The sequence below is a fragment of the Rhinolophus ferrumequinum genome, chromosome 8, assembly GCF_004115265.2.
Source record: "Rhinolophus ferrumequinum isolate MPI-CBG mRhiFer1 chromosome 8, mRhiFer1_v1.p, whole genome shotgun sequence".
Taxonomy (NCBI): domain Eukaryota; kingdom Metazoa; phylum Chordata; class Mammalia; order Chiroptera; family Rhinolophidae; genus Rhinolophus; species Rhinolophus ferrumequinum.
Genome location: NC_046291.1, coordinates 22,001,469 through 22,020,938, shown reverse-complemented (window position 1 = coordinate 22,020,938; position 19,470 = coordinate 22,001,469). Strand labels below are relative to the sequence as shown.

The 19,470-nt window shown below is 33.2% G+C and overlaps 1 protein-coding gene across 1 annotated transcript in view; it reads right to left on the bottom strand.

The window, feature by feature from the left end:
• The window catches only part of ERBB4 (erb-b2 receptor tyrosine kinase 4), a 1,062,086-nt gene that overhangs the window by 477,300 nt on the left and 565,316 nt on the right, over window positions 1-19,470 (bottom strand). Inside the window, 1 exon segment of the mRNA XM_033113116.1 lies at window positions 10,874-11,060. Coding sequence (XP_032969007.1) covers window positions 10,874-11,060 — 187 coding nt within the window.

Below are 19,470 nucleotides of genomic sequence, written 5' to 3'. Positions count from 1 at the left end.
TTGTAGTCTATTGTTGATAAAAGAAAGGTCATGAAGTCCCAATTGGGGCATTGCCTTTAATTACTCTATTATATCATTTTAGTTCCTAATATTTATAGGAATAATCTAAATAGCCTGACAAAATGCTTTTCAATACCAAAAGAAATTATTGAATCCACTTACGCAATCTGAATCTCTTTTAGAATCATTTAAATTCTTAGGTAAAGTATCTACACTAAGCAAAAACTCATTAAAAACTAAAAAAGAATGACTGCATTGAAGAGACAACACCTGGACCATTTGAGGAATTTTGTAGGTCCTCAACTCATTCACACACAGCAGAAAATGATAATGTTTCAGCGTTATGTGAAGTCCTTCTTTCTCAGAATCTCTATAGCATGGTGATATGGTGAAAATGTGGAATTATACTACCTGGCTTCAAATATGAATTCCGTAAGTTATTGTATTCTCTCAGGCATGTCACTTAATATTTTAAAACTTCCTCTTTAAAATACAAATAACCATAGCAACCTATTATGTGGGGCTATTCTAAGGATGAAAAGAGATACTTTTGTAAAGTAGTTATGTCTATATTGTAAATGCTTATAAATTATCAATGTTATGATTAGGATGATGATGACAACGACGATTATTAATAGTAGTGCACATAACCTGGGCTTTATTACGCCATATAAATATTTTAGTTTCTAGATCTAGTATGCTAAAAATTGCAGGTAAAGTCATTAAAACCAAAGGCACAAAGACTAAGAGAATTCTGGTAATATAAATAGTTTAAAGTCTAGGAAAATTTATTAACAGGATTCCTGATGTACATCACCACATGTAAATATCTACATAATATAGAACTACCCTGCTAAATATTAGTTTAGCAGGGAGAAAGTTTAGAGAATTGGGAAAACCATTAAAATTAAAATATATTCTTTATTTTGTTAATAGTTGCCAGAATATGCTCATTAAATACGTCATTAAAACACATCTAATTCAAGTTGAAAGTCCCTTTATTTCATAGTAGATTGAAATAATTTTTTAAATGCTCTTTCTGATATTCTCTTTTTTCAACATTACTGATACTATAAAATCAAACCTCAAATTTGCATTGTAGAGCAAATGAAATTGAGTAAATGGGATGATCTTAGAAGAAAGAAAAATTTTATGGATCACCATTTTTCTTCACTTTTCCCTGTAAATATTGCTCGAAGTTGTTATGGTTATTATGATTCAATAACCAAAACATTTTTGACTTGGCCTACAATATACTTATAGCTAAAAGATATAAAACATATTGCACAGAATGGGTCATAAAGTATTAAGGGTGTGGGGAGGGAAATAATGAGAGTTAGAGTAACAGAGAAAAACACTGTACTGAATTTCCAGGAAGATTGGAATACACAGGTAAAAAGGATACAACTGCAAAGATTCTTTCTGCTCTCTGATATCCTAAAACAACCCTGAGTTCTAGATGACATGCATTTATAAAAGGGCAAATTTTAATGGCTATTTCTAGAATAAGTAATTTTTAACCTTTGAACTATATTTTTACATCTTTCAAAAGTAAACTCAATAAATCAGCTAAACCTCAGGAAACAAAAAATAATTCAAATTTCCTGGTTAGTAACATTCATTACATTAAAAGATGTTGAGCCAAGCAAATTCTCATTTATCTAATCCCTGATAGACAAAGATGGAAAATTCCTTTCATTACTTATAAAATATTGGCATGTTCTATTACAACTTGGTTGATATACTTCCAAAGTAAACAGTTCCACCATTACAATACCAGGTATTTTGCTATGAGTCGAGAAAAATAGTAAGAGGCTTGTTGCATTGCTATTCTCTTTACACACGACTATATTTTATCAGTTCTAAAATGCATACATCATTATATTTAATATCTCTAAAACATTGACTTATTGTACAATCTTTTGCATTTATGTTGTGTTTTCACTTTTTTTCTTTTATTTTAGATAACCAAAAAAGATTTCTTACAATTGATGTTGACTTAGATTTAATGCAATATGGTAGACATCTATTTGAGAAAATATTTCATCGTTTATTTTGTGCTTTATTTGTTATTAAATAAATGCTATATTATGAAAAGAAATTCACAACATGGGCTGGAGAACCCTAAAGATATGGGCAGTGACTATTCCAGAAATAATTCTCAACAGACTTTTCAATACAGTTTCTTGTTATAAAATAAACCTATTCTCCTAGTCTTTACTTCTTTCAACGAAGTCATTAAGAAATAGGCTGAGGGAACTATTTATAACTAGATACGTAATACTGTGGAAATAGAAGCTGAGAGTAAAAACCTCATTTTTAAAAAGTCACATTTCTGACAAACGGAAAACCAAAGTCATAACAACTAGCAGCTTAAAGCGCATTAAGAAGCAATGCATGCCATCCAGAACTCAGCAAACTAAAAACATAAAATGTGGTTAGGTCCTAAATCATAAATGACACAGTGTATAGTTTATAATTTAATTATATACGCCTAACACAATTTCAATGAATATAAAAATAGACTATTTCTATTATTTTGTTTACCAAAATCATACCTCTTCTCAAATGATAATGAATAACATTTATTGCAAGAACTACATGTAATGCTGTATATGTAATTTACAAGTCCACTTTTACAATATCTTACAAAGTGAGGATTCTCATTATACTCATTTAAAGATGAGTAAACTGGGGCTTAGAAACTTGAATAACTTGCCTCAGAACAGGATTTGAACACAGGGCATCTGGATCTAGAGCCTGATTATACAGGCCTGTCTGTTTGGAAATGCCCTCATCTGCTGCACCGGGTTAAGTAAAATGCACAGTCCATTTAGTGCTGCATTATCTAAGATGATAGCCACTAGCACGTGTGGGTATTTAAACTTAAATGAATTCAAATTTGGTAAATTTAAAAATTAATCCCCTTCACTGCACTAGCTACATTTCAAGTTCTCAGTAGCTGCATTTGGCTACTGGCTACTCAATTGTGCAGTGCAGACAGGATGTTTCCATCTTCACAGAAACTTCTATTGGACAATGGTGCTTTAGAAGGTAAAACATATTAAAATGGAGGCACTTGACTATGAAATAATAATGGGGAACATATTTTCCCAATGCTTTCACATTGCAGCTGGTGGGTAAATATTTGCCAGAAATATAATATTTACTGAGAGAAGACAGGTATGTAGAGATAATTTGGAATAGCTCGTACCTCAGCATAACGTCTTGAATAGACAAGTGGAACAAAACAAAGCTAACAAATATTTGAATTGACATCACTTTCCAAAAGAATCCTGAACTTCTACCAGTAAAATTGAGACTGTTAATAAATATTTGTGAGTTATGGCTAAGGGCTTAGTAACCTTGTTTTTTGAAAAGCCATGGTTGAATGGCAGTGGTTATACAATCAGCTAATAGAACTGATACTTTTAAATTAAATCTGTTATTTACAATATTATCATTTTGCATGTTTTCTTATATATTTTTATCAATTTACCATCATTTTCCATACACATATCTATGATGAATTCAAGTATTACATAACAATTGAAATCAAAATGTTCTTTCTAAAATACAACCTCAAGATCTTCTGCTTAGGTTTAGCTCATTTATGTTTACAGTCAATTTACTATTTCATTGAATATTGTCTTACCTGGAGAAATTGTTCTAAACGTTTTTTAGGAATGCCACAATATGAAGAGATGGGAGGGAAATAGATCTAGATTCTAGACAAGATTCCCCTTATTAAGCACAAGACCTTACGCCTGGTGTCCATATACTCGTATGTAAACCAACAACAAAAAATATTTTTCATGTCAGCATTATTGGGCTATGTGTGAAAATAATAATAATAATAATAATAATAATAATAATAGTAATAATAAAGGGACCTGAGAGCATTTTGCAAAATGTACAACTCCTAAACAATATACGAGTTATGACTAGTATGCCTTTGAAATACATCAGAAGAGAACAACATGTAGCCTTATTTCTTACCTCTGACCGATGAGTCTTAGAGTCTGCCAAACTTGGGGCTGCCTCCTCTAACTAAATTAGATGATATATTTATATATGTTTTAAATTGTAATAGAGGTTTGTCAAGGATTCCATACATTCATTATTCCCTCTAAAGTACAGATACAGGTCATCCCCAATTATGACTCACAGGGTTTCCAGAGCTCTGATTTGATTCCAGCAATTCAGAATGTGAAACGATCCAATGATTCTGGCCTCTGCATTGCTTGGTGATTGGAATGGATGCAAAAAGTCTGACAGCTTTTTGCAGTTGAGTGTCTGCAAGCCCAACAAAACTAATGTCCTGAGGTAAGGGTGAGGAGACTGATATTCTAATATTTTTACTGCTTTCCACAGAATGAAATCACGGACTCATGGTGATATCTGATCATTTCTATTACCTCATTTGGGACCCTGAGGAGAAAAACTTTCCTCCCTTTTCTAAATATCATAAGCAAACAAACAAGCTTTTTCAACAAATGAGCTTTAATAACAAAGTTTTTGACGTTATATGTTTTCTATCCTTAAAATACGTATATTTTCTGTCTTAGTAAAGGGTACATATAGATCTTAGTGTATGTTAGGAAAAACAGTATAATCACAGAAAGTCCCAAGTAGTGAATTTTCCTGAGAAACTCCCATAATTCTAGAACCCCCTCCCCAGCCATGTTTTCCAAAGGAAACTAAGCTGCAGGGATTATAAAGAATGTAATTCAGAGAGTGGGACATTATCAGAATCCCTGATTAGGACATAATTCAAGGGGGCTTCTTTTTGTGGTCTGAGCAGATTATTTTAATACTTATGACTAAAAACATGTTAGCTAGAGGAGAAAGAATGGTTCTACTCCCTGGAAATCCCACCATCCCATGTATTATTTCTCTAATAACACTCTCCTCTCTGATCATTGGTACAACAGGAGGAGAAATTCCCATTTTACCTTCATTCAGTTCCATGAATTGCCTCATCAGTCCTCTAAAGCTGAGAACACATCGTAGAAATTTGCTGAAATGGACATTTTACCTGATCCCATATTTATAATATGTCCTTTCAAATATATGTTTCCATTTAACCTATTCACATAAAAGCATTGTTATGGTTTTCCTTCTTTTAGTTCATATACATACTCTGGCATGACAAGCAAACAATCTTGTTTAAAAATATTGATCAGACTATCATTTTTAGAAATTGTGGACCTGATCTTAAAGTTGACGTCTTCGTAAGATTGTACCACTCTTCACAGAATCCATCTGACTCACAAGATTTTCACTATAGGTTAGTTTTGATCAAATCATTTTCTAAGTAATTTACCCTTAAGCTAGGATTATTCTTGGAACCTCATTTTTTTTTTCCCTACAGATATTATAATACGTTGAGTAGTTCTTCTAATATAAATATTAGTCGTACCTTTGTCAAACATTGTATTTAACAAAAATCTCTGAACTAGGCTGGTTGAACCCACTCAAACATTACTAAGACCTTTCACAGAGCAGTTGAGGAATGCTTAGCAACTCTAATGTCAGGGGGGAAAAAAAACCCTCTGAATATGTTTCTTGTTTAGGTCAAGACAAATGTCAGGGCCAATGAAGGGTGAAACATGATGATGGAGATTTGAAATGAAGGGCTGGGGCAACAGGTGCTTGGCATGAGACCCTGAAAGACAGGCAAGCAGGACTGTGAAGTACAGAGACAGCGCTCATACTGAGTATAGACAAAGAAAAGCCTCAGGCTTTTCACTGCCAGAGAATAGATCTTATACATGAAGCCGTTTCAAAGTACGAGCAGAAGACATGCTGAAATTTGGAGCATCTTTTTGTCTAAACAAGTCACTTTTCAAAGCCTCAAAAAGCCAGAGGAACCTATTTGAATATGCAGAAATATGTACATTGTTTTGTCAGTGTGTTGACACAAAGGAAAGCTCAAAACAAAACAACACAAAGAAAGAAAACTGAAGTTCCTTAAGCATCTCCTATGTGAAAGGTGCTGTGGTTGACAGGTTCCCTACCTTATTACTTTCATTCCTATAAAAACACTGGGTATGGAATTTTCTTCTCAATTTTAAAGAACAAAAGAGAGATACTCAGACTGGTATTTGAATAGAGAATTTTCTGATTCCACACCTATGTTTTTTGAAATATATGGAGTCAATTAGAAATGGCTTGTCCATTTCAATAGTAGGTTACTTATTTGACCATTACTTAATAATGTTGAGGGGGGCTGAGAAATTTAAAAATTAAGAGATACCATGTTACTTGGATGTACTATTTTAATTACTAGCCTATGCATATTTAAACGGCAGACATTCAGATGTAGTGTTCAGATGTTACATTGTTCAAATGGTATATCATTCAGATGTTGTATCTCCCTGGACTAAGCATTTTCTTTAATTTTTAGTCCACCAGCACTCAATAAACAACATATACTTTACATTATTATCGAGGCCTTCTAAAATTAACTTCAACATTTCAGTTTTTGTTTACAATTTTTGATTGTCTACATCTGAAAACAATCTAATTTAGATGATGAAATAACAGTTAAGAAAACAATTAGAATATTCATAAAATATTGAATAAAGGCATACATTAATAGGATGGTCTGAAAAAGAGTAGAGTATTTGGCTGAATTTTTAATAACATAAATTGTATATGTGTATCATTCCGAATTTCACATGCTCAAAAGAGATAGTCTCATAATTCATAACATGAAAATTCAAATATTTAAGGTAAAATCTGGTGAGAAAAATGTACATATTCATGTATTAAATTTGTACTTAGGCAATTGTCATTCTAAACATGGTATGAATCATAGAATAGATATGAACTTAGGTATTTCTCAAAGTTCATAATATATTATATGTCTACAATATAACATATAGATGAAATTATATAATACCGTCCATCATTATCAACAGATGAGGTATTTTTATGAATTATAGAAGGCAGGAAATAATGGTGGTCTTTATGCCTCGTTAGATTTTGGCCAGACAGGTGACTAAATAAGTAGGGGCTCTTAGGCTTAAGGTTGCAAATAATTAAAAGATGGGTGGGATTTTGAATAAGAATGTTTTTCAAGAAGGAACAAATAACAACTTCAGCAGAACATCATTACTGGAAGTGATTAATAAGAACCACAGCCACATGTAAGGGACCTTCATAGAGAAAGTAATGGATTTCTCCCCAGTTCCGTACCCCTCTAATGCAGTATCATTCCCAATAGCCTCAGGGTGATAATATGCCTAACGGGACACACTGAATGATGAATGGACTCTCACCTGACCAGAAAAGGATGGCCCAGTGTAATAGGGCACTTAGACATTGGCAAAACAAGTTCCTCACTCCCTTTTTGTAACCTTAGTCTAGGGACCTGCCTCTTCTTCACTCTACCTCACCTCACCCATAATGGAGCAGAAAAATGTGAGTGGCAGCAGTAAAACAAGCTTTTCTGTTTAGTCAGGAAATATGTTTAAATGTGTTTCTTGTCTTTGTACAAAACCACAATGCTTGAAGTATGTAAGAGTAAGATCTTTAGTAACGTCTACAGTCCAAGGAATAGCTTTTGGTGAGCATTAAGCTAATTAAGAAGAATGTGTAAGGTGGAAGTTAATTTATATGTATAAGTGGCATCCAACCATTAATCCTTATAATATGACAGTCCTCATGTCAAACGAATATACCTTTTACACAAAGATAGTTTTTAGGAGGCAAATATACTGTTATACAGACATACTATTCTAAGGTCAACACAGCTAAAAAGATTTCAACAGAAACAAATTCTTTGTGATAACACACCCCTACAACTAGTACTTGTTATTTATTCTCATTGAATATGCTTAAAAATAAAATTTTGCTTAAAAAAGAAACTTTGCTGTGAATTATTATTGTCCTCGCAATGGTTTACCGTTGTGCACAGTTGGTATTAGGCAAAATGGTGATACAGAAGAAAGTTTATTCCCAGGATCTTCCTCGTCTTTAAGCCCATTTATACATACATGTTTCCATTCAGGCTCCTACTGTGTTCTTTTCATTCTCAGCCCAGATGGGAATGTATTTCTTGTTATTCAATCAAACCGTATCTGTTCCCTGTCCCACTCTTTCCCTTCTCTCCAGAACATAAGTGCATGTAATGTTTTTGGGTCAGGTAACTAATATGAAGAAGTTAACTATATATTGTGCTACCATTTCTTGGTAACATATCTTTTATTAATTAGAACAGTGTTTCTCAAACTTTAGGAGTCATCAGAATCACTGGAGGAAACCCTTAAACACATGTGGATGAGCTCCGCCCTCAATTTCTCATCCATTCATTTTATTACATTTTTCCTTAATTCAGATTAAAAAATAAATTAATAAAAACTCTTGAACAAATATATATATTTTTCTAAACAATCAACTCATTCTTTTAGTCATTTATTATTTATACTCTCAGGTGAGGCACAAGAACTTGCATTTCTAACAAGTACCCAGGTGATGTTGATTCTGATGGTCATTTAAGAACCGAATTAAAAATTCAATTCAGTAGAGCAGTAATCAGTGAGGTACTTGACTACTCAGCATGCGTTCTATTTTTCCTTATATTATACAAGGTAAATCTATAACAGAGCAAGCCCTGTGGCCCTATATTAATATAACATTATGTGGTTTCTTTTTATTTTTATCAATTTGCTTCGTGTAGAATGTAAACAAACAATATTAAACAAACATCTTTCCAAAACACAAAACCAATCTTAAGTAAAACTGCAATGTTTACTTCTTACTTTAATCAGGTTACCCAGAACACTTAACCTTTTAAGATATTACTATAAAGAAAATCGTATGACCAATTCTTCTTTACCTGAAGTTAGGCGTCTCTTGCCCTTCCTCATATATTCTTGCACACAAACATAATAATTCATACTGCGTAACTTCTGATTTTCAAAGTATAAGCTACATGATTGATCTTATCACTCAAAGTAAGATCAATAACTCTAAACTGTCTCATAGAATAATGTTGGCCTGTAGTTGTCAAGCAACTAATAAATATATTAAAATATCTGGAAAATTTCCAAATTGGCTGAATTTCTACTATTTGTTTTATTACATTTTTTCTTCAATTCATATTAAAAATCAAATTAATAATAACTCTTGAACAAATACATATTTTTTCTAAATAATCGACACATTCTTTTACACAAGTTAAACAACTCTCACAATCATACGTAATCCATGATGTAAATCCACTAAGTAGATAAGGTATGTTTAAATGTGGCATGATTTTTTTAAATAAGCATTTTAATACTTTAGTAGTATAATGTTAAATGTGTAAATAAATAAGAATTATTTAAAGACTAATTTTCTGTATGGAAATATCCTTCAAATGGTACATACAATGGAATAAAATATAATTCAAGTGTTATAAAAATTTTGAAAAGATATTTATTCATTTCTTCTTTGATATAATCAGAGAAAAATCATGAAGAAAACACAATGTTTCCTTTGCAAGTTTTAACTGGGTCATATTATTTTTAGATTCCTAATTTAAATCATTCAATTTTCTCTATCCATTCCACTTCCAAGTTTTTCCTCCTATCATTATTTCCATGCAAATAGCAATTTAGTCAAAAAAACCTGCCGTTTAGTAAGATAACTATCTTTGAAAGAAAAAAAAAAGTGAAAATGTTGATGAAGGAATCTATAAATTCTGAACAATTTGCATTTACTATTATGTCATCAATTCTATAGTAATCATGTCCAAAATAAATAACATAATCAGCATTCTTTTCTTCATCCAAAATATCCCAATTTTAGCTCACATGTCTGGCTAACTATGAAGCTACTTCTAACTTAAAATTATGCATTTTACATCCAGTGTAAATGAAACAAGTAATTGTAATATCTTGACAATAATCTTATTTGTTACTTAATATTTTATGTTGATTCCTCTAAAATATTTCATTTTTCAATATCAAGAAACACTACTACAGAGTGGACTCACACTTAAAAGCACTACATATTTTGATGCAAAATATACAGATTATATTAATTTAGGTTAAATTAATACTTTGAACTCCTTTATCTACTGTGGGGTGATAATTAATTACTAATTAGCACAGTTGATTATAGGCACACATGGTAAAATTCATGATTAGAAACCTCATAACAAAAAGCATTCCACCACAGCTTTCATGAACTATGAACTTATAAACTGATAATATATCAGTGGTATTACAAGGACCAACTTACAAAACAAATTCCTACAAAGTGTTTTTTGTAGCAAGATGATAATTTGAGGTTGTTATGCAATTATCTATCTCCAATCCTAGTGTGAAGAAAAAAAATCACTGATGCTATCAAAGCATTCTGAGAAAGTATTACAAAGGTATTCAGTGAGTTAGTAAATAAGAGTAATCAAAACTGCATTAATAAATTAGATATTTTCCAAAAATAAGGAATTGTGCAAAACACTAGATAAAATGGCTTGTCTATTTACTGATTTTTAATGAGCATGAGACTTGTTTTACTGCAGAGATTTGATGATATGCTCCACTGTTCACCTGAGACCACCAAACATAGCATTCTTAAACCTGCTTCATATCTCAGTTTTCAGTCACTGAGCACTTCCTGAACAGCGTACTTCTGTTCAGCTAAGATATAGTATTATGGTATCCTTCAGACTCCCCTTAAAATATCTGGAAATAAAGCAAGGGAATCATTGGGCATAATTTCTCATGAAATGAATAAGTAGTAGATATTTAAGTGCTTTATAGCATCCCTCAATGGAACACATACTATAGTAACTATACAGACACACACATACACATGTGTGTCTATTATGTTGTATTGATAATGAGAGTATGTTTGCTATTTTACATATTTTCCTTACCTGTCAAGTTCTTCAGTCCGAGTTCTTGAAGTCCAAAGTTGCCATCTTTTCTATAGTTCAAAAATATTGCCAAGGCATATCGATCTTCATAAAGTTTTGTCCCACGAATAATGCGTAAATTCTCCAGAGGCAGGTAACGAAACTGATTAAGAGCCACTAACACATAGCCTGTGACTTCTCGAATAGACTGAAAAGACACAAAGAATTGTCTGTGTTAAAATATTTAAAATTACTTGTCAGTATATTTACATAGTCATTCAGATTAAAATGAGTTATTTAATTAGAATTTTCAATTTTAATAATATGCTCACTTCCACATCTTATTGTAAATAAATGCCTTGATAACACAGGATCACAGAGGGTTACAATCTCATTTGAAGTATGAGTTGTATTTTTTTTAAGTCATGAATGTGCTTATAGTAAAATAATGAATTTTGTTTTATGAAGCATTCTTCATACCTGGGATTTGAATATAATTAAAGGGATAAAGATCTCATTTGTTGACAGACTAAAATGAGTCAGAACGCATAACCATCTATCAAACTTTATATAAAATAACACAAGTTGGTAAGCTTATCACAAATGAAACAAAGCTGTATTATTTTGTAAACTGTGGGATTTCAGTTTTCATAGATTTCAAATTGCTACATGGTGTTTAATACTATAGTTATCAAAGAACAGTTTCCTTATAAGTCTCTGGGGAACACATATATAAACAATATGCATTAAAGACCGGTTATGGTCTCTAATTTGATAGTGACCGATTTTTTTACTTGTTCTGTCTATTATTTAAATGTAGTTGTCTATGAGTTAATTACTTGCATGTTTGTGAGATATGTTAAAGCTAAAAAAGTCACAAAAATGGCTTTAGGTTTTATCTAAACTTATAGTTTTTCAGTAAAATAAACAAAACCATAATGACGGCTATGAACACATATTACATTTAAAGAAATAAACATAATATGAAAGTACTAAAACATTTTATATGATTTGAATGCCAAGGCTCTAATTCTTATTGTTACTACAGTGCGCCTCACCTTCTAGCCTGCTACACAGTTTATATATTTATCATATTTAGTACTCACAGTCTATCTCTCCCTTTCCCATAATGTGAGCTCTACAAGGGCAAGCACTTTGATTTGTTCATTCCTGTGTCCCAGGTGCCAGAACAGTGCTGATACATAGTAAGAAACCAACAAATATTTGCTGATCACTATGCCTCTTCGCTGGCCACACCTTAACCACGAGGCAAGTCTGCGAAGTCAAGAGAAGTGCCCTTCTGGATCCAGCACTCCTCTCGTCTAGACCATGCTGAAAACCCCTGTGATTCCAGAATTCCATTCCTAAATAGTCCTGAGCCCTTAACCAGAGCCTGTAATTTCCTCTTTCCTAGTTCTGTGGCCCAGACAACAGATTATGCCACCAATGTCCATGCACCTAGGAAGGATGAGTGGTCCACATGCAAATGTATGAAGGAAGAATGTATGGATCCTGGATGTGTGAGCTAGAATGTCCATTCACTTGTGATCAAGGCCTCTCACAATACAGGACAGAACTGTTAGAGGAGGGGCTACGTGTTAGAGTCCATCTCTCCCCTGCCACGATATTCCCAAGAAGTCCAAATATGCTAACATTTTATCTGGCCATCCAGGTTTTTATAAAGATGTGTCTGTCAAAGTGGGAGATAAAACATATTTTATTTAATAATATTTGTTTGATTTATAATAAAGAATCAGACATAAAATATGTAGGCTTCCATTTATACTCATGCCCCATGTTCCACAATTCTTCAGGATGAACATGCTGCCACAAAACACCTAGAAGAGTAGAATCCTGATGGAGCAATGGTGGAGATGAAGAGACAAGGGACATATGAAACTTCTCATGTCTATCATCAGATTGGGAATTTTGAGTCACTGTGGGCATTTCTGAGACACTGAGCATTTTAAATTGAAGAAATGAGCAATAGGGAAATAGGAAAGAGGGGTTAAAGATCAGTAGGGAATGCATTGTTTGTACACCATAGTTTGTCTGAAATTGCACCTGCCTGGAAAAGTGTTCCCCCAGGCCCCTACAAGTCCCCCTTGAACCACTGTTGTAATGGTTGAACTGTTATCCTTTTGAGTTCTTAGAAGAAAGGTCATAAACACTTCCTAACATCATTGGGTCTAAAAAGTACAATTCTTTCATTCATGATAGAAATAATCCATCTTTTAATTTGTATAGAATAATTATTAAGTGACCCAGATTACAATGATAGCACTAAGATCAATGTTGGGGGTGGAGGATGTATGATCGATCTTCTGTCTACATCATAATATCCATCATTCTTTCTAACAGGCTTACCATTATCTCCAATTCCACTTAGGAAGTGATTCTTCTTAATCAAAAGCTGTAAAAATCCATTGACTTATCACAAGATGAAGGAATACATTAATGGGGTTATCAGAGAAAACACAGGTGAACCACACTCAGGTAATAGAAGAGGCTTACGAGCAAAGAAGCAATGTCAGTACCAATTGTGCAGTATTTGTTAAAAGGGTATACTCTTATTAGCTATGAATTGATAAATATATGCCCCTTGACGTGGCTTTTAGACTACACATTAGCAGGGGCTACAAATAACCAGCAAATAATAAGGGCTCTAGAATAAGAAGTGTACAGGTATGAGCCAAGAACAATGCTGAACACAGAGAGAAGGATCAAATAAACACAGAAGAGGAAGCTCCAAGTGCCTTTAGTTACAAGAGAAAGAAAACCATAACTAAGAACAACATCTTGGCATTCAGATATTATTTAATGTATTGGCATTTGAATTGATTGCATTGTAAAATGTATGCATTTCTCATTCAAGAGTAGTCCTTAAATTAATTATTCTTAGAAATACTTTTGTGGTCTTCATAAAAGGTCAGGTTAAAGCAACAGCTACTCGTTTGCTGAGATTCAGGGACTGGCAGGATTGTCTTATAACCGAGATTCTGGTGTCTGAAATGAGTCGCTTTTATTATATTCTGTTTGTTATTCTCTGGTGTTGCAAAATAGTGTATCTGATTTAAACATTCGATTAACAAATACATTTTTGCTATCTGAGCTGGACATCATTATATGTTAACGCTAAGAATGCATATGTTAAATCCACTTTAAACAAAGCCACCCATGAGTAGGTGATATATAACCCACCCAGAGTAAATTACTGATGATAATGATGGTGAAGACCCTATCCACAATATCCTATGCATCCCTTTCTCCTACCCAGACAAATAATGTAAATAATAGGGGGAAAAGGATGATAGCTAATCCCTTAACTCAAGATTTGTTGCTCTAATCTTTTATATCTGGAGGGGCTCATGAAACCAAAGGATTTTTAAATTATAGGAAATAAACATAAAATTCTTATACTTAAAAGCAACAAATTGTGCCTTGATTTGGGTATCCTAAGTTTTCTGTTTTCTACTTTTCAAAGTCATATTCTTTTAGGTACTCTTAAAACATTTCTGTGAACAAGTATCTTGAAATATATCAATAGGACATTCCACCGCAGAAACCATGAGCTATGACATGTACTGATCGCAAATAAAATTACAGGAAACAATGCAGTAATGGCAGGGTTACTTTCAGCTTAATGCTGAGAAAAAGTCAATAACATGGCTATGAGTTAATGCTGGCAGATCACTAAACAATCCTGGTAAAAGTCAAGAGAGATCTAAAAGTGTCAATTAACTTTTACAACGTCTGAAAAGGTCACACGATCATGTCAGTCATCCATTGTTCCTCTCCTTTCAGGCTTCAGAGAGAAACTTAGTACTGCCACCTTTTTAACTATCTCAGAACTTTTCATGAAAATAAAAACAGTTTTTAAACACACAGACTTAACTAAGGGAAGTCTTATGGTAAGAAACGTTAGCTCAACTGCCAGGCAAAGCTGGGCTCAAAACCTCTGTGCTTTACTAGCTTCGTGATCTTGATCAGATTGTTATTCTCACTAAACTTCAGTTCCTTCATCTATTAAAAAAATAGCAATAACTCTATTATAAAGATTTTATAAGGATTAGGCAAGATAATAAAAGTGTCTCACAAATAGTAAGTGTTCAATAGATGTTAGCTATTATAAATTTCTCTGATAATAGCCAAGATGAACTCTATGGGGATAATCTAATTTGAAAACAAAAATAATTATAACATCATTACATAAGTGCCGTTGCTTTTAATCTTTTTGTTATGTAACTTTGGAATGTTTATATCTTGCCTCTTCAAGTTGCAATCTATTCCAAAATTAAAGAATTTGTTCCTTATACTTTTTCTGTGTACGTTATAGCCCTGAGTACAGATTTTGGCACAGATATTCAATAATGGCTGATGAATGGAATGGAATTGAGAAGTTTAAAAGCTACACTTAAGGTCTTTCGACATACTGTTTTCCATGGAAAATGATTTCATTAACTTTCTGTTAATAAAACAAAAACAAAAACAAAAAACACATTGCTTGAACAACGCATCATGACTTGTGCCCAAGGACCACGGTAATAAGTAGACATCATCAGAATGCCCAGCAAGGAGAAAACCCTGACTCTGCTTCTGGCTCAGTAAGTTGAAATCCAGGGAACTAGCCACTTTGTCAACCAAAGAGTGAATACCCACCTAAAGATAACTCTCTCCTTGTGGTGTAAGCTTCTGCTGACTAAAATTGACGGATTTGTATTGTCAATGTACGTTTCTACAGCTCCTTTGCTCAAGGAGTGAATACAACTGAAAATCATTAAAGCCTTAAATGCTTTAAAACTCTTCTAACTGAAGGTACAATCTGTTCTGCTCATGGTTTTTGATGATGAAAATCAAAATAAATGGAAAAACAAGAGAAATTATATTTTCTAGACCATAAAAACCATAAGCCTAGAAAAAATATACATGTTCTAAAGGACAGACATTTATAATCCTGTGTCCAATATATTTTAAGAAAAATATATAAAACCTGCAGTCATAAACGTCCCAGGATTTCTAATGGGTGCCATTCAATCAAAAATTAGAAAAACTATATTGCTTCGCTAGGCTTTTCATTAACCTCCAAATTCATCCCAGAAAAAAAAAAATCAGTCTTTATTATTTTTCTTTATTAAATTTCTCTTTCATTTCACAGCTCATAATAATTAATTTTTCTTGTCTTTGACACAATCCCCTTATTCTCTTATTTTAGTTGATGTTCAATAATTTGGTCCTTAGTGACAGTAGTGAATAGTTCCTTAAATGTTCCTTTGTCTGCCTCAAGATTTAAGTGATTGCAGTATCTCAGGATTCCTGAAAAATTAATCGGTGTTTAGGAACAATTTTATGTGCAGTAAAGACAACGGTATATTCTTGACTAAGTGTATAAAATTCTGTTTCCTGGATTTTTCTCCTACTCAAATTATACATCAAAATCCATGTTTATTGCTTATTATTTTTTAATATAGGCATCATTCGAAAAGATACCTGTTTACTGTGAAAACCTTCGACAGTAGTCAAAATAGTTTTGAATTCTTAGCTTCTACTCCCGTGTTTTATGTACTCATGCCCAATTAGATACCATCCACAAACAATACTAACATAGTCCATTAGTCAAGACATAACATAATGATTACTTATGATCCGTAGATTTGAAATTAAATAAATCTGTAAGATCACAGAAAAGAGTAAGGAGCAAAGAACTATGAAGGTGTGTGGGGAAGGAAAGCCCCTCTCTGTTGGTAATGACTGTAGAATATATGTTTTCTCTGACAGTGACAAATGTTGTAGCAAATTGTAAGCTCTTTATCAGTAAGCTCTCCATCAAGTTTCCCTAGGCAATTAATTTCTGTCCCTGGCCCTTACGGCAAGTCTGGGAATTTCTAACACAGAGAATATTCTTAACTATGACATAATTTTAAGAAATTTGCCAGAAAAAATATCGTAAGCATATAGCAAACACTGCCAATTCCTTCTGCATGCAGAGAAAGAAAGTGACTGACTATATACCTCATTCACATGTGAAACCTCCAAATGTGATGGGGCATTCCGCTTTGGAATCTTGTTTTCAGATTTCCCTCTTTCCTTAAAACTCTACTGAGTGTGTCACCCTGGTAAGCAGGGACTCAAAAACTCTGTTGGAGTTAGATTTGGAAAAAGAGAGTAATGTGAAATATCATGTACTCTACTGTGCGTCAGTTGAATCCACGCTCATTTTACACAGCATGCATAACACTGTGTGGGTAGACAATCCGATCTAGGTCTTCCCAGCAAAACTGCTAAGTCTAGGCCACTTCAAGCCAGTCTCCCAGAGGATATGGCTTCTACAATCCCCACTTTCTAAAAAATGTACAGACCATTCATTCATTCTGGCCACTTAGCCAGCTTTCAACCCATGACTTCCTAGCAATACATAAATACCTTGGTTCCACTGAAAAGTAGAGTACTTAACTCACCTCTCTCAAAGTAAGCATTTTTTTTTCTCCTTTGTGTCTTTTTAGAGGGTCTACATTCCCACCTGGTCCTTCATCTAGTGACCTTATCTCATCTGCATCCCTGTATCACAGACTCGTTACACTAGAGTCACATTCCACATATTAAGTCGGGAACTCTTGTAGATGTATTTACATAATCACAGACAAATCTCAATTTCATGTGCCTATATTTCAAAAAAAAAATATGTACTGTTAAAAATTCCATCATCTCTAATTAAAAAAAATACAAACATATTTTTCCCATATGATTATACAGGTAGGGTTACATTTTTAAATGTGAATTCCAAATTGACATTCTAACACTCTTTTATAACTATTTAAAATGTAGTATTGAATTTATTTTTTTCCCAAGAGATATAGTCATCAAGCTCCAATGATTTGGAGAATTAAATTTTAACTGTAATTAGTTATACTACATAGCAAGCTAGTAAGAATATTTGGAGACTTTTGAATTAAACTTTGATTAACTATAGATAAGAACTTAAATCAAAAAGAAATGATTAGCTATCAGAATGTTCATAGAACTGAGGTTACACTTGAAAAAAAACATTGTAATTTTTATTTACATTGTGTACATGATGAGTGTTTTTCTCCATAGAGAACCGAACTGGTTAGGGCAATGCAGTCCAATGATTAAACTTGGGTGCTGCAGTCTGACAGGTCTCAGTGTGACTCTTCTCCCTTTTACTTGTTGGCCTGGAACAAGTTATTGAACCATAATTTATCTTGTGAAATACAGGATAAATTCCTAATAAATGCTCAAAAGTGGAAGATCTCCAAAAGTGATCAATGTCATCATATTATTATTGCTAGTGCCATTATGCAAATAATTGCAAATAGTTTGTATAGTTTAGGAATGGTATATAATATGCAAGCAAATATACATTTGATATTAAAATTGATTAAATAATTTGTGCTACATAGTGCATAAAGGTGTGAACTCTATTCAGTCTTCCTTTTATGGGCTAAGCTATGACCCCTCAGCATTTATATGTTGAAAACCTAATCCCCAGTATCTTACAATGTGACTATATTTGGAGTTCTTTAAGAAGGTGTTAAATTAAAATGAGGTCACTAGAGTGGTCCTAATCCAATGAATCATGTCCTTTAAAAGGAAAGGAAATTAGGACACAGATACACATACAGGAAAGACAATGTGGAGAGACATAAGGAGAAAAAAATTATCTACAAGCCAATGAGAAAAGTTTCAGAAGAAACCAACTCTGCTGACACCTTGATCACAACCTTCTAGCCTCCAGAATTGTTAGAAAATCAATTTCTGTTTAAGCCACTCACTCTGTCGTACTTTGTTATGGCATTCCTAGGAAACTAATATACTACCCAAGTTCACATCCTAGCAGTTAGCAGCAATATATTGGGTAAATCATTTATTTTTCTGCACCTCAATTTCTTCATCTGTCAAATGGGGATATGAAGGTCCCAAATTGCCAGGATTATTTTGGGAAGTAAATCCCTATAAGTTGCTAAAGAAAAGGCCTGACATATAGCAGGTTTTCAGTAGTAGTTTTTATTTTACTTTTTTTTTTAATCCAGAATCGTTATTCAATATGCTGCCCCTGTTGCATAGCATATGTAAAACTCTGTTTCTATCTTTCTAAAGCAATAACCTTGTATCACCAAAGTTTAGATGAGAAAACTGCTTGATAACTCTTTCAGTCAACAATTGAGAGTGACAGCGTCATGTCTGAGGTCTTTTATAAACATGATTTTCCCCCACTCAAAATGTAAAGGAGGAAAATGGGCCTTCCTGAAATGATGTGCGACAACAGCTGCCTCTTTTAAAAAGCATATGGGAAAGGGCCTTGGAGGATTCAGAAGTTAGAGGTGACTGCTTTTGTGACTAGTCTGTTATTTTTAAATGAAAAGGGTGAGCAATTTCAGGAATAGTAGAGCCAAAGTATCAGGACTGGATTTGACAAGACTGCCAAGATACACGTTAATATCTGTGTCAATATTTGGCTGTAAAAATAGAAAACCAAAGGCTTAATTAATTTATAAAGAATAAATACTTGCTTGAGTCATCTCTAGTGACAACAAGGTCTTCTGTTACTTACGGTGTTCTTAATATTCAAGTCAAACAAATACAGCAGATATTCTATAGAC